Here is a 21167-nt window from a genome sequence, read left to right as displayed (position 1 = left end):
AAGTAGTAAATCAGTCAGAGCCTAACAAAATGCCATGCAATAAACGGTATTACTATAAAGATGATAGTTAAGAGTAACCCTACTTGCCTATTTTATTTTTTTATACAAGTTTGATTGCTTTCTCAGTTGGTTTTTTATCTTTTTACTTGCTATAGAAATACTGTTAGAAAAGATTGTACTAAAAATCTTATTCTTAATAACATTGATGTGGAAGACTTAAAAATAGCAAAGAGGTAGAGGAAGTAAAACACAGGCTAAAAATGTCAACGTTTGCATTACTGTGAAGTAAAGCTCGGTCCACTATGAGTGGGGAAACACATGCAGCTAATTTTGATGCTAGCTGGCATGTAGCTGGAAGCAGCCACTGTGCTTTCGGGCAGTCTTCGTGGTTATCTTGGTTCATATACAGACAGTCCTCCTCCCTTCTGCCAGGCTATATGTTAGCTGAGCCACCGGCAGGCATAACAGCCCACACAGCTGTCTTTAACCCCGAAACCGTGATTACTGCCGTCTAAACGCGCCGTGCAGCCGCTCAGTCTTACCTCTTTGACTGCGAAGGCGGCTCCGAGTCCACACACAGAGCTCAGGCGCGCTTTCTAAGCGTAGTTTATAATGAACTTGAGCTAGCCAGCCTTGTCCATTGTCTGGAGGAGATGCTGAGTATCTGCTCGCCAGTGTTTCAAGCCTTAGCCTTTCCCTTTCTGTCTCTCACTGTAAAAATACTACTTCGGCCCCCTTACCGTAAACCGCCGCATAAAGGCGCAGTTATAGTTTCAGCAAATAATCGCCATCGATGGTTGGCAAAGAGGAAAGAAGACTAGGGTCACACATGAATACAATAAGTATTTCGAAAGTGAAAAAACGAGAAAATACAGGGTTAAAATTTTAAATACCATCACGACGAATAGGATATAATCAGAAACGCCGGGGAAAAAATAAAAAGAACTTTACTTACCTCTAGTGGACGTGAAAACTCACTACAGGAAAACCCAACAACTGCTTTGCGCATTCATGAACACTTTACGGTTACAACGCAGCGTGATGGACATTAAAACAAACGTGAGGAGCACCAATCGGCTCCCAGGAGAGGCGGGACCTGTATGGATAACGGACCTAAAAAAAAATCTCCCAGTCTATTATTATTAACGGACACGTTTGCTGATAATTACATGACTGGCTATAAGAAACGATATGAGAATGTGAATGCGTAGGACACAGTGGAAGGAAGATGCTGTCTGCCGAGCTGGAAACACACTAAAGTAAGTCACAGCCAGCGATTAGCACAATGCTATTAGGCTGTAACAGCTAGCTCTAATTGCAGTGTTTTTAATCTGACAATGAATACAATTATGGCATTAAATTATTATTTCAAAGCGGCCATCAGCGAAATGTTGTTTGATGCTGCAACGGAGAGCATAGCTGACACCAAATAATCCAGTTAGTTCTGATTCCTGCCTTGCTGTCAGTTTTTAAATCCACTTTTTATGCTACAAAAGCATGCATTTATCATTATTTAACATATTTTCTGATTATAACACGTGCACATGTGGTCTGTCTGTGTGCAGCTTCTGTCTGTCTCCTCTGGTCTCCACTGAGTGAGATGTCTCTGGCTCAGAGGGTTTTGTTGACCTGGGTCTTCACCCTGGTTTTCCTCATTATGCTGGTGCTCAAATTGGATGGAAAGGTAACAGTTTTCATAGCTTCATCAGCAATCTCCACCCAGTCTCCATCCAGTGACACATTCCTCCCAACAACCTCAACTATCAGCATCTTCTCCCTTTCCTCTCTACAGGTGCAGTGGAACTGGTTCCTCATCTTTCTCCCTGTCTGGGTTTTTGATGGCATCCTCATCCTCATGCTCGCCATCAAGATGGCAGGCCGCTGCAAGCCGGGATACGACCCGCGCAACGGCTCTCCAGACCTGCGCTTGCGTAGCTGGTACCTGACAGCCATGCTGCTGAAGCTCGGCTTCTGCCTGACACTGTGCGCCAAGCTGGAAAGGCTGGCCGACGTGAAGCTGACGTTTGTGTGCATACCACTGTGGACCATGTTAATGGGGGCGCTGGTGGAACTGGGGTTGAATATCTTTCCTGAAAGGAGAGAGGCTTAGTAGCCGCCTAAGATCTCAGCGTGATTTGCATCACCCTTGACAAACCTGTGTAAAAACACGAAGGCAGACATTGGGAGGAGATTTGTGTTTATCTGGTCTCGGCTTTGTGAAATAGGAGCTTAGCCTGATTATGTTTCCAGAGAAGAATCAAATCTCCACTTCAGCTATCAGTATTACTGTTAAGAACAAGAGACTTTGTGTAGGGAGATCACACAGTTGGAAGTGCACAGATTTCATCATAACTTACTCGGAAAATGTGGCCTGACCTTCATCACACACACAACTGCAGAGAAACACAATCTGGCTAAACTAATGAAGCACAAACTGGATTTTGCATGATGTTATAAAAGATGAAATAACTCCCAGGCCCAGGCTGGAGAATGGACGTGAATCTGAAAAAGCACCTTAATGAGATCAGAGCGCAAACAAAGCCTGGTTCTTGATAAAAATCTGCCCTTTTAAAGAAAACCTGGAAGGGGTGAACCACGCTTTCGTTTCGGTGACTTTCACAGGAACTTAGAAGAAGCATTTGCAGGTTCACAAAACTGGAAAAATGTTTTTCGAGTCACACTAAGAAGAACTCCCAGAGGATATTCAGGAAAGCTGCCACCTTGCCAGGGAGGTGAAAAAGAAACCAAGGGTAATGACAAAAACACCTCCAAACAGCTGAATAAAGTTTACCATAAGAAAAACACTTAAGAATGATGTTATTGGAAGAACTTGAGGAAGAAAAGCACACTACAATACATGCCATATTTGGAAAAGACTATCTGAGCACTCAGTCTTTTGGACAACAGTAAATAAAAGCTCACCCCAACAGCGAAGCACGGTGGAGGTACCATCATGGTTTGGAGCTGCTTTGCTACCTCACAGCCTGGACACCTGTCAGAATTTATCACCTTAACCCGAGTGGACATTGTTGGTGCTAAAGGAAGTGCAATGAGTCTGGACTGTGAGCGATCACGCTGTGTTTTTTTTTTTTATACAAATATATACATGCTAGTTTAGTCATATTATAATCTTAAACCTTTCCTGCAGCCGTGGGTGTTCAGGCCTCACCAGTGTTCATCAGTAGAGCTGGGGCTCTACTGAGCTGCTACTAAGTCATGTAAACATGGCAAAAATAGCTGAAAGATGGCCATATGGGAACAGCTGTATCTGTAAAACTACTGTGAAGCCAACACTGGAAGCAAAAAACCCAAAACATCCTCTGATGCTTTGTGTTTTTATGGATTGAAAATGTCCAGTATTGTTTTTCTAAAGTTTATTTTTGCTGAATGTAAATGACGGCAGCTGCACAGGCAGGAACTGAATCTACTTCCTGTGTAACTATCACGCTCGCTACAAACTACGGTGTAAATTTTTGCTTTGTTTTCCAGGTTTATTTTTTAAAACTTTTAAAAGACAGCAGCGAGCTTAGCTGCAAACACAGAAGTGGGGGATTTAAGAAGCATCTGATGTGCCGTTTTCCACAGGCTGCCCTCTCTGCCTTATACAAGTTCTCTTTTGTACTTTCATCATCATGTGTTCTCTTTAACTCAGACTCTGCACTCAAGTCCAAAACTCTGATCACAAATAAACCTTTGTGTGGTTGAAAAAAAATTGCAGTTTTAGCCACGAGAGCACCAAGCTGATTCCGGTTTCATAGTTTCATAGTCGGTTGACTCTGTGCATGGGTGAAAATGTATTTAGCGCCATCGGTTGTTTCCTTGTGTTATTTTGCATTGAAATTTTGAAATTGCATGCATGTGTTATAATAATAAACGAGTGATTTACACTACACTGTGTGTCTCAAAATGATGCTTAAAAAGTGGTTCCAAATTGAAGGTTTGCATCAGCTAGAGCTTGTTGAAAACAAAGTATTGTGGTTGGGAAAATCCCTCTGGGATGTAACCTGAAATGAACCGTGAGGCAGCCAATCAGCTAACAGCAGGGTGTGCGTGCACGCTCTTACACATTAGCTCCTCTGAAACACGCGCACGAGTTTATCTGGCGTTACGTAACACTCTAATTTAATGGTTTATGACAGGATTTTAAAGTTTAGATGTATTTGTATTGTGAAAAAAAACTAACTATGAGAAACTATCCAAAACACCTTTAAAGAAGATGGAAAAGGCAAGTATCTCATTTCATTTCATGCGACTAAATATTATAGCACCTTTTTTTTTGCTTCAGTTAATGAGCAGCTATGTTTGCAGGTTAATTTAGCTCTTGAATGCTTTATCTTCACAGTAGACAAGCTCTGACTAAATAAAAGGTTATCTAAGAAACAAATGTATCCAAAATGTCACAATAGAGTCAAAAATATAACAACTCATTTGTGATTTTCCTTTTTTTTTGTTTGACATTAATCAGCACACAACTTCTCATCTTTATCTTGTAGGAGGGGGGTGCAGATCAAAGCACTTACTGCTGCGTGAGAAAGAACGTTTTCACATGGCTCTCTGCGGTTCTCTGAAAAACTAAATACCCCAGTAATAACTTGAAGTCATCATTTCCTGTATGACTTTATCAATGTCTCACATCATTGTGGAGGAATTTCGGTCCAGTCTTCTTCAATCTCCCTGCAGTATTTTAGTTAGGTTGAGTTCTGGACTTTGACTTGCTCCGGTCCTGTGGATGGAAAAGGAGCTCAAATCAACATCCCTCCATCACAGTGCTTCACAGTTGGGAAGAGGTGTGTGTTTTTCACCGAACATCTCCGTTTTGTTCTCGTCTGTCCATGAACATTGTTACAGACGTCTTTTGGATTGTCCAGATGTCCAAAGAGACTCCAAATAAGCCATATGTGTTCAGCCTTTTTCTAGTTGTACTGTCATTCATTTAAATATTTCACATCCTAACTGAGGCCTGTTGTGTGTCTGTTTTATAGAGGTGCTCACACTTGCTGATGATCAGTTAATCAAGAGCATTTAATTAGCAGCACCTGACTGCTAACTACCCCTTAATTCCAATGGAAGATGTAAGCATGTACTTTGAGTTTCACACACTGCTTCCGCATTTTGGCTCAGTTTATGTTAAGTAATAACTGTACCTGTTTGTGAAACTAGCTCCAGTTTACTTTTTAATGAGTAGCTCATGTAAGACAGGCAGCATTATAAGGAGCAGGTTTTTACCTGTTCTAAGGTATTTTTCTGCAGGTTCTTACTGTTAATAAATTAACTTATTGCATTGGTTTTGGTTTGTACAGTTTCCCAACGTGCGAAAACATTTCGCTTACTGGAATAATTAGAGTAGCAGTAAGTTAAATATGGGGAAGCAATAGTGCATCTTTATTAGCAATCTTGTGGTGTAATATGTAACAATATCTCTCTTTAATGCCATTTGGCAGTTTTTGCTTTACTAGTTTTGTTGTTTGTTTTGTTGTTTGCAACATGTATTATATTCAGCATTCTACATACAGTTCTATTGAATTAAATCTATTTCTTGACTTATTGAGCTCCTTTAATGTATTTTTCCTATTGAATTAACTCATTTTAGTATCATTTGTGTTTTAACTGTTCCACTTTATTCTAATAAACCATTTATTTAGGTTATGTTTAATATTTTGGTTGTTACAACACAGGAAATTCCCAACTTTTGCAATAAATATAGTACATTTTATCCTATCTGCAGAGTACATAAGGATTATTTCACATTTCATGCTATATAAAAAAAGCAATGAACAGAATAAAATTAATAGCACCCGCAGTAATTTACTAAATGAAAGAATACCATGTGCTCACTGACTGAGTGCATTTACAGTTGAGTGAGTTGGTTTATCATGAATGATCCAAAACTAATTTCACTGTCTCTGCAACAACTTCCTGCCTCGATCCTGCACTTTAAAGGTCAGCTGAGCTCCTCTGGCAGGAAAGGATGAAGAGGGGAGGGAGGAAAGGCTCTTCTTAGCTGGATTTGACCCGACACACAGCAGCCTTGAATTACAGAGCTACTGCATTGTGTATGTGTCGTCTGCTCAAATCTGGACCGTTAAAAACTGCTGAGCTCACTGCCGTAGACTGCAGTGAGGGGGCGGCTTGCATAACAGGGAAACAGAAGCCGAAAACACAGGCAGGTGTATGCTGGACAGAGGTGGAGGAATGGCTTTGAAAATAAGAAAGATGCTTTCAGCAAATTTCAAAGTCAGATGGGTGTCTGTAGGTTTTAAGCACATTCACAAAGCCTTATAAAGGACTCGCATGGCTAAAGTGTAAAGTTACACTTAACACATGAGTGATGCTTTAAGTAGTATTTTTTTCTTTACAGTGGCTGCTAGTATTTGAAAAGAGTTGCAGATATTCTAAGGATGTGACTTCACTTCTAAGGAGCTTTAAAGTGTCTTTCGGGTCCATTGAATTTATTATTTTTTAGCATCAGGCCTCCCACTGCTTGCAAACACTTTTAATATATCATCTTCAGAGTATGTCAGGGTAGTGTTGACGGTTTTATATTTCTGCCCCCAAGTGGACAAAAAAAAATATTCAGTTATTGCAGGAAGTTTTGTGGAAGCTTACTAAAAAAAAGCAATTATTGACATAAACTGTATATAAAAGATGGTTGCACCTATAGTGAACACTCATTTAAAAGCTAAATTACAGATTCATAATATTTCACTCAAAACTGAAGCACGGATGGCTGTTAGTGAAATCATCCACACAGAAAGACATTAACTGTTAAAAATTCTTCAATACCTGACGATTAAAGCGGCAACCTTTAATGGATCGACTCCCACCTGCACTAAAGTCTCGCAAGAGTGTCATGCACGGTCGAGAAAACACAACCAGACCAACGAGAATCAAGTCATACATTGAACCTTTTATTAGCTAGGCTCATATTTAAAGTAGAAACCACACTACAAGTATTTCTTTCCCCTTTACAAAACTCATTATGTACACTACAGTGCTGACAGTTAAAAAGAACAGAAAACAAACAAACAAAGAAAAACTGGAGATAAATGAACTCTGTGAAAACAATTCTAGCCCCTGAAGACTTTTTGTTTTCAGCCATAACTTTTTTGTCACATTTCTACAAAAAAATATAGAAGTTCCTGTCGTGTTTCTGTAACATCCAAAAGCCAAAAAGCGTAAAAAGAGCGGCATAGCGCCTCACAACTGTTATCAAGTGCTTAATTATCACCTCGCTCTCCCCCAGAGCCATACAGTGAAGAGTTCTCACTGTGAACTCCGTTGAGGCAAACTGACGACAAAAAGCTAAGGCGTTATCTGTCATTTTCCAAAATTTTTCAGGCTTGTGGTGAAACGAATCATCAAGGAAAAGAAACCCAAAAAACCTTCTGAACACTGCTGAACCTTCCGACCTCAGATGTTTGGAGAGCTTTCAGCGGCTTTAGACACCAATTTAAGGCTTTGCTCTGATTTTCCAGTTAAAACTAAGACCCCTTCACTGTATGTCTCTGGACCATTTAGTATTTCACAGTTAAGGACAGGCACTGGGGAAATGTGGGCTACATTAGCAATATCGATAGTAAAAAACAAAAAAGACAAAACAAAATCAAGACACCAACAAAGATACACAACTCTGTGACATGCACCGAGACAGACGAGTTTGACTCTCATGATCAGATATTTGGAGAAACATATATTCTTCATAGGCGCTGCTAAAAATTCCACATTAAATAATTTACTGTACTTTTAAACACTTCAGTCTGTGGTTCATAAATAAAACATTTCATAGACTCCACACTGTAGAGAAAGCAGACTTCTGGTAAATAGATAAATAGTGCTTTGGAAACGAGCTCTTGACAGCGTACCGTCTGTTTTCGAAGTGTAAATAAAAAAAATAAATAAAAAGTGAGCCTGAATGCACTGAAGTTACAGTCTTGGAAGAACCTGAAATTGCCCTGTGGATAATCTAATGGAATCTGCAAGTCTCGACTCAAAGTTTCCACAATAATACCAACTGCATTTTCACACGCACTAAAACTGCTGTGATGAGTCACGTTTGGGATGTCTTGGCTATGCTGCATCTGTATGATATTGCTCTTTGAATCCTAGCTCACAGTGAGCTGTCATCGTAGCTGCTTGTTAATAAAACACACAGATCCGGTTAAGGGGATAAAAATCGAGGTTCAGGATGTGCCCTGAATGCGTTTTCCTGAGACTTCTGGAGGCCCTGGGTCGAGTTTGTTCACAAAACTTGTTCTCAAAATTAAGAAACCCTGGCACACATCCAGGAGACGGGCGAAAAACAAAAAAAGAAAAGCAGCAAAATTACACAAAGAGCCCACTGTGGCGTTAAGGGCAGCCAGCACAGGACAACCTCAGTACTTTGAAAATGTGACTCTTAGTGGCCTGACTGAATGCAGTTCTACTGCATGCTGGAGCTCAGATAATGTTGAGTAGCATTAAAAACTACAGCAACATTATAGCATTATAGCTCTAAATACAATATTAGGGAAAAGTACTGTGATAGACTGTATAGTACAGTAAAGTAATGAAGTGTAGGAACATTAAATCAATACACCAGCGGTGATCCATCATTATTTCAGAAACAGTCTTGGGCACGGAGAACATACGAGAAAAAAGCCACAAATATGGAAGCATTAGCTGCAAGTTTCACAAAAAGGCCACACTTACAACCTTTATTCTATATTTATATAAATATCTGACACAAGTCTGGAGAAATCTTCACTTCCTACATCTGACAGGCTCACAGATAATCTGATGTTTGAAAGGACTTATGCTCACTTCACTTAAAAACAAAACCAAAAAACAGAGCCAGACAGCAGTTTGGCAGACGACAGGGCTCATTTGAGCCTGAATAATCTCTCCTTCAGAGTTCAGATGGCTAAAGGCCAAAGCTACCTGTAAATGAAAGGAATTCTCCATCACACTTTTTAACCTGTGCACGACCAAAGCATCTGTACAATCTAAGCCAGTTCAATCCAGAGGTCTGGGTTATATCGAGTCCAACGCTGCTTGATAAACTATGATACTGTGTCTGCTTTCTCCCTCTTTAGTTATTTATTTTACATTGTTTTACAACAGCACAACCAAAATGAAACCTTATACGTATACAGTCATTTAAAAAGAGTTTCATTACGTACAAAAAACTACTATAAAATCTTCTTCGGCTCCTCTTCGTGGTTTGGGGGTGGGGGGAAAACAGCAGGGCGAGGTTGAGGTGGTGGGTGAGGAGGAAGAGGGGGAGGAGGGGGGTGTGGGGAGGAGGATGGCGGTGGAGGAGGAGGTGGGTGAGGGAAAGACTGTGACAGGGAGAGCTGAACCTGCATGGATGCTGAGGTCTGGTATTGCGGTTGTAGGGGGTAAGCACCCGGCGGCTGCGAGAGGAAGGGCTGAGGGGGGAGGAAGGGGTGGGAGGTGAAGCCGGGATGCTGGGCGGGGAAGAAGGTTTTGGCGAACTGGTGTGGATGGGAAAGGTGAGGGGAGAGAGACTGGGTGTTAGTGAGGGGAGAGCTTAGAGGAGGGGAGGCCATTAGTGGGGGCTGGAAGTACGGCTGGGACTGTGTGGTGATATTTGGTTGGTGATGCAGGTGAAGCGGGCTCAGGTGGACCGAATGTGGCGGTGCTTTCTGGGTGAGAAAAGAGTTTAGCGTTTGAGGCTGTGTGGGAAGGGAAGGACTGGAGAGGGTGTTTTGGGGGAGCCCTGGAGGTCTGTGAGGGATGTGGGAATGCGGCAGGAGAGGGGAGAAAGAGAGGGGAAGCATCTGAGGGAGGGGAGGAGGTGGGAGATGCTGGGGTGTGTATTGCTGCATGTAGTTTCCTTGCCTCGAGACGTCCTGTGGTGGATGTATTGGCAAATCCACGGATGTCCTGGAGTCTGAGTCTAAAGTGTGAGTCTGCGCCTCTGGGCGTGTTTGTGTCCGTATGTCGATCCCTGTGTAAGTCCATGTGTTGATTTCGGAGGGGTGTGTCTTTACATCCACAGTGGGCGACCCCTGTGACCACCCCTGTGTCCGTGTGTCTGTGACGGGGAGCGAGTCTTTGTCCTTCGGTTGATCTGACTCCGAGGAAGGAAGAGGCTGAGAAGAAGGAGGAAGCGTGGAGAGAAGAGATTCCACTGCAGGCTTGAGACTCGTCAGGGATGAAGAGGAAGCTGACAGAGGGGAAGATGTGGACACCACAGCAGAGGAGGAGGAGGAGGAAGAAGAAGAGGTAGAAAATGGATGGGAAGCTGCAAAAGTCGAGTGCAAGCTTGTGACAGGTGAAGGTGAAAACGCTGATGAGGTGGAAGACTTTGGGGATGATTTCGAAGAAGCTGAAGAGGAGGAACTTCTACTGGAAGATGTTGTTCTGCTGTCTAAGAGATGATGGTGGTGGTGATGAGGTTTAGATGATATTTTGGGTTCTGTGTCCCGATCAAGAGGACGGAAAGTAGGAGGGGACATAGTGCGAGGTGGAGGAGATTTATTCTTGCAGGCAGGGGCTGGAGATTCTGCCTTCACCTTTGCAGGAGGTGAATCCAGCCGTTTAGGCCCTCTTTCTTCAGCTGCCCTCTCCATCACCTCCTGTTTGTCTGAGTGCGCTGAGAGAGCAGGCCGGGACGGGGGAGGTGGATGCTGAAGGCAATCATTGTCCTCCTCCTTTCTGCCAGTTGGCAATGTCCTGCTTTCTGCCACCTCGACCTCAACATCCTCATCCTTTATCCTCTTCTTCTCATCCTCCTTTTCCCCCTCAAAAACCGATTCAGTCTCTTCCACTTTCAGCTCAACCTTCTCCTTCTGCTCCTCCTCCCCCCCTTCTCCTTTGTGGTACTGCAGGAGGCGGACATGCCATGCCAGGCTGCAGACAGCAGAAACTGTCTTGAACTGGTGGACCACATTGCGGGGGATGAAGTAGATGTCATCGTGGCACAGGCGGATGCGAGCATAACGAATGCCTTCCCGCCGCAGCTGGTTTAGTTTGGCGTCGTCCACCCACTGCACACACTGTACAGACAGAGGGCGGGAAGACGGTTAAAAATGGAGGAGAGGAAGAAAATAGATGTCATAATACCATGAGAATAAGAATTTGAGCAGCAGAGGGCCATGCTGACTTAGATAAAGTAAACAAAAGGACATGCATCGCAAAACTGATTGAAAACACAGTTACACGTCAGAATGAAAGTATTACTAACATTAGAAAACAAATTTATTTAAATTCTTTATTAAGATTTAAATTAGCCTACATCCTTCCAGTTGTCTGATATGCACTGCTTCACAGGACACTGAGAAAACCGGCTGCATGAAGTTAAAAGGCAGCAGCCTCTTGCTAACAATTCGAGAGTTGTTTTGGTTTCCTTTAAGGATGCCGAGCTGCATTGAAACGGTCTGCAGGCTTGTTCCAATCCCCGGGGGGGACATTTTGCTGACGCACGATTCAAAACTCACAGATTAAATAAATTCAAAATAGAATTCCTTTGCATAACGAGTCAGAACAGCAGCAGCAAGACAAAATCTTGTTCTCTGAAGTCGCTTTTGATCTCCTTGAGTGCAGGTTGTACTTATGCAGTCTGCACAAGGGGAGCTGGAGTCTCTTTATCTCAAAAAGGAAAAGAAGCTACACAGACTGCAAAATCAAAGCTGACAGAAAGTACTAGAGGAACTTTAATGTGTGTTTTTTTTTTTTTTAATAATTTGTATTTTTGTCATTTTTTTAAAACAGGTAAAAAAAAAAAAAAAAGAGCAGTGTGTTTGTTGTTTTTGGTGAAGTTAGATTGTTTTGGCAGTAATTCATTAACTATACTGCTCAAATATTTATTTCACTTTAAATAAACATTTATCTTATGGGGGATTTTTCTGAAATTTAAATAAAATTCACATGATACATAAATAAATATGAAAAAACAGTTGGTGATCACAGAGGACGTCTGGCAGGGACCTGGATCGAGACTAGTGATATTTAACATTTAATTCTTCCTCCACGGAAAGATGTCTGCGGGTGCAGATGGACACAACAAGAAGCCTGGTTATTAATCACTTGGTGTGAGTTTCCTTCATTGATTTTGAAAAAAACAAATACCAGCAGCCAAAAAACAATCTGCATTTACAAGCAGCTAACTGTGAGGTGCAAAAGATCAGCATGGAAACAAACTAATCGAAAACTTCAAATGGCATCTGTGAACAGACTGACTATTAAAGCTTGTTGCTCGTTACTCGTTACTTAATAATCTACGTAACAAGGATTGCTAAACAGATTAACCCGGAGAAATAAACTAAACTACATAAGCAAAAAATAAATACAGAAGAACTATAACTATAATTATTTACTATAGTAACACTTGTCTTTTCTTGTCTTAAGACAAACCTCTAGCTGAGGTTAAAATTGTCCACCGGGTGGCAGCATCCATCATCAGGTTTACACTCAGTTGATATTTTGGTAACACTGTATCCAATATGAGTTATTATAAAGGTCAATTTACTGGGAGTAATAGGAGTGAGTGAGCACAGGTGTGTGTGTGTGTGTGTGTGTGTGTAATGTAACACCTGAGACAGCGGGGGTTCATGTAAGTCCAACTGCAGCCTCTGAACTACATAAGGGAAATCACCAGCGTGGAAACACACAACATCTTTGGTTACACGAGGAGGCTCCAAGCTGAAAACGAGCAAGGGGGGGAGGGAAGAGAGAAGGATTATATGATATCCGTCAGTGACTAAGCTGTGTAAATACAGAGCGTGTGTCACTTCCACACAGACGGCTGCTTACCAAACTGTCTGACATTTACAGCGTGCGCTACTGTCGCTTCAACGCCTACCTTTCTACGGAGCATACGGCCTTCAGCACCCCCACGGCCGCCGTGGTTTGGCGCTCGAAACCCTGTCCGATGTGATCCGCGTGGGCTCGCGTCCGATCCTCGAACAGCATCTCTCTGGGCTCGCTGGTCCTGGGCAGGGACTGAAGCAGGTTCTTCACCTCATTTGCGGAGCTAAGAGAAAAAGCAGAGTGAAAAAGTAGAAAAACACAGCGTGCCCACACAGTTTGTGTTTCTCACCCCGTCTGCTTCCCTGCTGTCTAAATAAAGAAGGAAATGACTAAAGGTGAGTGGGATGCTCACTCTCCCAGGCTCTTTCTTTCCCGTCTGCTTTATAACAGCACAAAGAGACCTGCTGCTGTTGCTGTTGTATTATCAGCATCAGTTAAGACAGAGACAGAAGCACCTACAATAACAAATCAATCAGCCATAGGGATACACAGAGCGATACTATACTTCGTTATACTTCGTTCCTTATTAGTTGGCAAAGCTATGACTTGGCCTAGATGCTTGCAGGTCAAATTTAAGACCTTTTTAATAACACTTTGAACAAAATTTTACACCAAACTTCACATCAAAAGTGAAAAAATATGTTCTCTCCAAGTAAACACATTAATGTCAGTTCAAAAGGAAGAGTAAGATAAAGTATTTAGTCTATTACAGTAGCATGTGTTTATTATATATATATATATATATATATATATATATATATATATATATATATATATATATGTTTGAAATTCCCTTAACAGCAGTGAAGTTTGCTCTGTAAGCATTTAACAAGCAGGAACAATTGTTATTCGTGAGCCATTTGTCATGAAAGTCACATCTTCCCTTTTCTAATGAGCACGCTGGCTAACAAAGCAGTCATCATAGTCGTCCCCAGTGTTTCCATCAGTGTGTGCAAGACGGGCAGCAGGCCAGGCCTAAGCACTGGGGGAATTTTTGTTTATTTTAGTTTGCATTCATTTTCTGGGGAAAATCTTTAATTGGCATCATCACAAACTGTCCGTACACATAAAAAAATATTCTGAAAGCTTTAGGTGAACAGGTGATCAATTACATTATGCTATCTAATTCTTTAGAGACCAAATAAATAAATAAAAGTCAAATATTTAAGATCCAATCAAATTTAAGATATTTTAAGGACCCATAGACATTTTGTCTTTACTTTTCCCTCATCTTATCCAGTGTAGCTGGATCTAATCTAAAAATCCTTATCCTTGATCCACATGCTGGAATTTTTGTGCACAAACAGACCTCATATATTCTGGGTCAATAACTGTCAATGAAAAGGTGCTTCAACGAAGCATTTGTGTAAGAGTATGGACACTTTTGCACTCGGCTTATAGCACGCTTTTTATTTTTCATATTGTTTCCTGTTACAGATTTGTTTGTTTTTCAATTGAACTATACAGGTTACAGATCACATTAAATGTGGGACACATTTTGAAATGATTTATTGTAGTCTCATTTTTAAAAATCACAAAAATCTGGCATTTTAACAGGGTTGTCTACACTTTTCACATCCACTGTATACTTCAACTATTAAGCCAGAACTTGGAAACTTCACAGCCTGAGGGTGAGCCGATGTAAACTTAACGAACAAGCAGGCGTGTTCGTTTTAAAAAGACTTACAAGAACAAACAGATCCCTAAAAACTGCGCGTTATTTAATGAAAGTGTCAGCGCTCACAGTTAGGTAGTCGATACGTTTAATGTTTGATAGAAGCAGGATGAAAAAGGCGTGTTTCAGCCTGTGGCTTCAGTGAGAGTTTCTGAAACATTTGTGGGTGTAACCCTCATCAAAGCACCATTCATGCTCAGTCTGGTTTCCACACCACACAGAATTTACCCATGTATTAATAATAACTCCTCCACTTTGATACATAACGCACATATTAACAGTATAAAATACTGCAGATAATTTACATATTTGAGGTCATTTTATAAATGAATAAAGAATTTATTGCACTTCTCCGATTCACATGCAAGATGTAGTATGAACCAAAAGATGAAAGATAAAACAACAAACCCACAATGCGTCTAAACAATTACTGCAGGCCTTCAACAGATATGTCAGATTTTCTAGCTCCGGAGGCCCCCCCCCCCCCACTCCCAAATCTAATCATTTTATTCAATTCAGTTTTATTTATATAGCGCCAGATCACAACAATAGTTGCCTCATGGTGCTTTATGGTTCCATGTTTGCTGCCGGCATAATGCGTGTTTACAAATAAGTGTGAAAAATTGTAGATCTACAACATTCTCTCGCGTTTCAAAAAAAAAAGAGAAAAAGCCCAAAAAACACAAGCTGCGTTTCAAGCAGTGTAACGGCAAAAGCTAGACGATGTACACATACGAAGTCTGCGCTTGGCTTCATGTGTGCAGACTGAAGAGCTGTGAAGGAAAAGCATAGAAATGAGCCGTGCTGCCAAACAATAGAAGTACTGCAGTCAGCTCACTGCTGGATCAGTGACTCACACTGGAGCTGCAGTCAAATTCAAACAAGAGTATAAACACACGCACAGAGTTTGCGAGAGACTCCTTCGAGAGAGTAACACACACACACACAGACACAAGCTTTGAAACTACCCGTGCTGAATGCTGAATTGTGCGTTCATTCATTCAGAGATAAGAAGAGAGAGGCATGAGCTGGTGGAAGAGGAAGAAAGAAGCAGGGGAAAATAGTGCAGAGAGTGGATGGGGGTAGATGAAAAACACACACACACACACACACACACACACACACACACACACACACACACACACGGAGAGCTCAGTGTGTCTGAGCTGACTGCAGGCTGACAGTAATAAATGTAAAACCAGGAAAGCTGGTAAGTGAAACTGTGAAAAGGGAGAGCGTAAAGGGAAGAGTGCTGAATGTGCACATCTTTGAAGCCTACCATCCACTGCAAATCTTTAACTACATGTGAGGTCGTGTTATTCTCCCACCGTGTCTGCTGGTAGTGTGCACCAAAATGTCAGGAGAGATTCCTGCGCCTTTATTGCCAGTTAAAGCAGGACTGAGGGGTAGATGAGTAGAAGAGGGCGCAAGGAGATAATAGGGCTGATGGGATAAAGAAGGAGGGAGGTGGGGAGTATGTGGCTATAAAGGGAGAAAGCAATGGAGGAAAGAAATGCTCTCTGAACATACAAAAGCTGTTTTTTTTGTGTGTTAATTATATTGAGATTTGGCCAGGTTCTGCATTTAAAACTCAATTTAGCCCCAAAGTAATATGTGCCAAATGAAATTCATCGACAAAAGCACACAAATGTTGTTAATGGTTATGTAACTCTATTCCTTAATACTTTGAAAAATGTAGATAATACCGGAATATATGATATATTAATAATTGGGATACCATGTTTGAAAACTGATCATTTGTTATATTCTCTAGTGGTTTATTTATTGATTTATTTGGAGCATTTTAAGCCTTTATTTGACAGGAAAGTGAAGGGAAATGAAGGGACTGGTGGGTTGCCTTGTCAACCAGGTGAGGTTGACAAAGCAAAACCGATCAGGAACATGTATACAAAATCTAATAAAATATGAAAAAACAAAGGTAAAAGTTAATCTGGAGTAAAATGCAATAAAAAAAACAACAACAATAAAACAATTTCAACTACACAACAAAAGCACAAATACAGATCAAAATGCAGTAAATGTGGTACTAAATGTAGTAAAAACAGCTCAGTAAATATCAGTGTAAGTATAGTAGACAGTGCAGAGCACATAAAGTGTGAAGTGCTTGAAATAAAAGGTTAACGTCACGTTAACATCGTTTTTTCTTTCAGAAGCGTTCCACCTCTGTCTCTTCGTTGCTAAGCTTTGCGGGTTTGATCAGTTCACGCTGGCTGTCACGCTCACATCACATTCTTCGTCGATCCTCTGTCTTTCTTCAAAATGGTGCTTGCCCCGGCTTCTGCTGCCGCTTCTACTATGCAATTACAGTAAATCTGTGTGAGCGTGGCGCCCTTTCACCAAGAGCTGAAATATTTTGGTTTATTTTCATCATCTGACCACTATAATCAAGCTGAATTCTCAGACTGAGAGTCTCAGTGCTGTCAGAAAGGCACAACAGTTTGACCTTTCCACTGAAACTACTGAGAAATAAAAAGCAGTGCCGCGAAGAGACGCTGCTCATGCGCCAGCAGCCTTCCTCCAAACAGCGCAAGGCCAAACTGCAGCCAAGGACTCGCTGCAAACATCACGTCCTCCTCTCCTCCTCACTACTTCTCCATATTTCTTTTGACATGTTTTCTTTTTTGAGGTCTCTTTTCTTATTCACACACTGACAGACATGAAAAACACCTGAGCTCCTGAGAACAGCAGCATGTGAAGTCCTCAATAAATCAACTTCAAGCAGAAAACAGAGGTCAAGAAGAAGTGGAAAACAGACTGTAATAGAAACTATCTGTGGAGGTAGCACGAGGGCAAGGACAGAGAAATGAGGCCGGAGCTGCAAGGCGGGTGAAAGATTGAGACATTTCCTACATGCAAGTCTGGTTTTATTTTTTATTTCCATTAACTGAAAGGTTTCATTTGCCCCCCAACATGTACTTTTAGTTTTACTAACTTTGGTCTAAACCCAGTGCACCATGAAAAGACAAAACACATTAATGTGTACCATAATGTAGGACATTTGGTGCAAACACAAATTAAAAAGCAGGCACACTTTGTTGAAATCGGCGTGAAATCACAGACTTCTTCCAACTGTAAACAACATTAACAAATAAAGAATCGTCATCTTATCAACTGACTCATCTCTTAAGCTAAAAATCAAACAACCAACTGATGCCACCCCTAATGACCTGAGACATGAGAGAGAAATAAATGAAGCGAGGCAGGAATGTGTGTGATGTGCATTGTCCCACGTTTGGCTGGCTTCCATGTGAAGTGGTGTCTGATGTAACGATGATCTCATCCTAGCGGTGAGCCACACACACACACACACACACACACGTTCTCTCTCATAGTCTCGCTCGCAGACATCATGCATTATGAGGCAGAGGCCGTGTTTGAGCAGCAGCGGCACAGGCAAGCAGAGAGGAGGGTAATCGTCTCATCTGGAGCAGCTCGGCTTCAACAAAGCTGCACGCTGCTTCAGATTGGAACGCTTTTTTAGCCTATAATCAGTCCTCATGGGCAGAACGGAGGGTACAGAGGCAAGCTGGCTCAATAAGTTACACAAACACACACCACCGAGGCTTGTAAACAACATTCATAAAGAGCGAAATCCCTCCTAATTCCATCTGTCTCACTGAACTGGAAACGTGAGTTGGCCTTATTTGTGTGCATCTGCAGTCTGCTGTTCACCGCTGGACTCACCGTTTTCTTTTAAAAGGAGACTTTGGTATATCAGCTACAGGTATCATCTGCTCTCCTGGTCTGACCCACATTATAGGACCGTCGTCGCTCTCTGTGGGACTCATCAGCCTCAGACTGGAAAACGTTCCCCATGGAAGAGTCCTCTGGAGCCAGACAGACAAGGAGGAAAAGAAGGAGGAGGGAAAGTGAAGACACAAGGGAATAAAAATCAAAGCATCGCCTTTTTAGTCGGCACCCAATTCATCAAGTGTTTTATTTATCTCGTGTGCAAAAACTGCTCCCCTGGCAAAACTTGTCACTGGCACCCAAGATGATTCGGAGGGTGCTGAATCTGAGCCAAAGCCGTTCATAGACAGGAAACGCCAGAGGATGTGCGTCTTTTGATATTCAGCGTGCGACGCCACTCCTCCGCAGCGCGAGCAGGAGATTTGAAGTCTCAACACAGAACAGCAAACAGAAGACGAGCCTGGGAGCCAGGGAGCTGCGTCAATCGCTTGACACGCCTCTCATTTGCCAGCCACTGCTGAGAGTTTTAGGTGTTTTGTCTTGCAGTATTCTCCATCTGCTCGGTTTGGTGTTTCCAAATGATCAGCGGTGCAAATGCGTCAAAATAGTCTAGTTATTGAATGCAATATGAGACCATACATGTGGTACTAGGAAGTAAATAAGTAGAGTAAATAAATCTTACTTTAGAGTTCAGGGATGACACTATGTCAGCCAGCTGAACATCGTCACACAACAGCTTGACTAAGCGTGCACAATTTTACTAGAACAGATGATGTTTTCTTGGAACAAATAGTAGCACATTATGAAAATGAATGCTTTTAGAGCATGAGGCAATGAGCGATTAATAAGGATGTCCCAAGAGGATACTAAGGATGAGTATCTGGGCCGACCCAGCAAAGTTTTAATGGCTCTCTTCTGGCTAAAACAAAGCAGATTAAAATCCAGTTCCTATACTATTATTATTTTCTGTCGGCTACTTTTTTCTAAAAGGCATTTCACTGCATTCACTTCAGGTCGGAGACAAACATTTTGCGGACTCACTTCCATATCCAGTTCAAGCTCAAATCTTTCAAAATCTTATCTGTTTGTTTGAATCCTTCTGTCACTTTTTCCATTCAGTCATTCAGTCTTTGTCAGGATTACTGCCATGCTGCTGTCCCACCCAGACTCACCTTGAGGAAAGGTGACTCTTCCAGCATGCTGAGGAATTCTGGGAAATAATTGCCGACCTCCTCGTCCACAGCTCCCACCAGGCTAATCTGTCTCATGGCCCCAGCTCTGTATGTGCCATGACTGTAGGTTTTCTTCACCTGCAGCGGGAATATAACAAACACACGCACATACGTTATGGTGAAGTGAGGTTGATTCCTGCTGCATAATTAGTCATAAAGAGGGAGTTCAGTTCAATCATCTAAAATCCTCAGTGTTTAGCTAGAAGCATGCAAACGCTAATATTTAACATACTCTTTCGTGTTGTGCACAGACACAGAGGTATTATAACGATACTCGAATTTTAAAACAAGTTTCCCTGGCAAACTGTAAATCACAGCTTTATTATTTCTCATCCAAAGGAGTGCAGTTCAAACAAACCATTTTCAATGTGATACACACCCACTGTTTATCATTTCACTCTCAAATCCAACTCAGAAAAAAACACATTCTCTCACTCTAACAATAAACATATCATGCAAAGTGATAAATGGAAACTAATAGTCAATAATCATCATCTGGGAAAGTTGTAGCACCTTCAACAAGCTCATTAAAGACCTCCCACTGTTGTAACAGGGGCTAGAGCAGCGGTCCCCAACCCCCGGACCACAGACCGGTACCGGTCCATGAGTCGTTTGGTACTGGGGCACGAGAGTTGAGGCTCGGGTGTGAAATTTATGGTTTTCAGGGGGTTTTTTTTATCAGTTTTTATCTTTATTTTTTTTATCATTTATATTATTAAATCGGTTTCCCTGCATCGTTTCCCGTGTGCTATTATTAAGTCCTTTTATTTTTGGTACCGGTACAGGTTTGTCAGACATAAACCGGTCCGTGGCGCAAAAAAGGTTGGGGACCACTGGTCTAGAGGATCTGAGTTCCTTTTTAACATACAACAGTTACCTGGTGACCAGTCCTACTAAAGAGCATTTCACCCACTTGTTTTGTTTTAATACCTTTTTTTAACACCTAAAATCATCTAACAATTTTTATGGAGGGAATTAATTGTGGTTATTTCCAGCTTAGTATAGTTTCCTGCTGGACTCTACTAGGGTAACTCTGTATGGTCTATAGTTAAAACAAACATGAATGGGTGCCAGTTTAGCTCACAGGTGGAGCAGGTGACCATATGCCACAAGCCTAAATGCTTCAAATCCAAGGCCCTGTGCTACGTGTCTTCCCCCAGTCCCCCTCTCTCCCTACTTTCCAGTCTGCTCTCCACTGCACTCTGATAAAAGCATAAAGCTCCAAAAACTACTTGTTCATCATAAACTGGGTATTAGTTCATCCACTACGTGAAATAAACAATTTAACTTCCTTTAAGCCAGCTTTTCCCTGATTGGTTGCCCCTTGCAAACAGAAGGTGTGAAGAACAGGTGGGTGGGACTTCTGTGCTCAAAGCCAGACCATTTGCCAGACACTATATTAGGCATATAGTGTCTGGCAAAGACATCATAAACAGCTAAAAGTGATAAACACATGACAGGAAGCAAAATAATATAATGGGCCCTTTCTCCATCCTACAGCAAGTGTTATATGATGATATTATTTATATTAAATATAATATTATTCATGTCAATTTGGGAACACACGAAAATCTGAATTGGAGGCAGAGATCCGCATAGAAGCTGTGCATCATTACTGGGTGTCAAAATAGACACTGTGTGTGTGTGTTGGTGCCTTCTTTTGATGTTTCTGCTCCGGTGATGTGACTCAACGCTGTTTGCTGCTTTTCACTTGGCTGACAGAGCATCGCGCCTGTGTGTCTCTAACCCGCCTCTCATACCCTTGGCCCTCAGCAGTGCCTTTTGTGTGTGCATGT

General features: G+C 41.7%; 3 protein-coding genes across 6 annotated transcripts in view; 1 reads left to right on the top strand and 2 right to left on the bottom strand.

Moving 5' to 3' along the window:
* Positions 1-732, bottom strand: part of LOC146369212 (protein PHTF2) — a 56722-nt gene extending 55990 nt beyond the window's left edge. For all 3 annotated transcript variants that reach the window (XM_084910552.1, XM_084910554.1, XM_084910553.1), the window contains exon 1: positions 543-732. The gene's annotated coding sequence lies outside the window, so the exon portion shown is untranslated. The remainder of the gene's footprint in view (positions 1-542) is intronic.
* Positions 733-1073: 341 nt separating this feature from the next.
* Positions 1074-3892, top strand: LOC146369211 (transmembrane protein 60-like). Of its 2 annotated transcripts, XM_084910959.1 has the most exons (3): positions 1074-1259; positions 1566-1684; positions 1793-3892. In XM_084910959.1, the coding sequence occupies exons 2-3, from the start codon at positions 1601-1603 to the stop codon at positions 2108-2110; spliced, it is 402 nt and encodes a 133-aa protein (XP_084767085.1). In that variant the 5' UTR covers positions 1074-1259; positions 1566-1600; the 3' UTR covers positions 2111-3892. The 2 variants fall into 2 exon arrangements, with proteins under 2 accessions (XP_084767085.1, XP_084767086.1); XM_084910960.1 differs by lacking the exon at positions 1074-1259 and having other exon boundaries at positions 1571-1684; positions 1768-3892.
* Positions 3893-6887: 2995 nt separating this feature from the next.
* Positions 6888-21167, bottom strand: part of LOC146369210 (uncharacterized) — a 40016-nt gene continuing 25736 nt past the window's right edge. Inside the window, exons 5-9 of the mRNA XM_084909550.1 lie at positions 19312-19449; positions 18134-18276; positions 12806-12976; positions 12537-12645; positions 6888-11000 (exon numbers count right to left, since the gene is read on the bottom strand). Coding sequence (XP_084765676.1) covers positions 9168-11000; positions 12537-12645; positions 12806-12976; positions 18134-18276; positions 19312-19449 — 2394 coding nt within the window. The 3' untranslated portion in view covers positions 6888-9167. The remainder of the gene's footprint in view (positions 11001-12536; positions 12646-12805; positions 12977-18133; positions 18277-19311; positions 19450-21167) is intronic.

This window comes from Perissodus microlepis, chromosome 17 (genome assembly GCF_051167445.1).
Source record: "Perissodus microlepis isolate ML-2025 ecotype Zambia chromosome 17, ASM5116744v1, whole genome shotgun sequence".
Lineage (NCBI taxonomy): Eukaryota > Metazoa > Chordata > Actinopteri > Cichliformes > Cichlidae > Perissodus > Perissodus microlepis.
The sequence above is the reverse complement of the archived record's forward strand: the minus strand, read 5'-3'. Positions and strand labels throughout refer to the sequence as shown.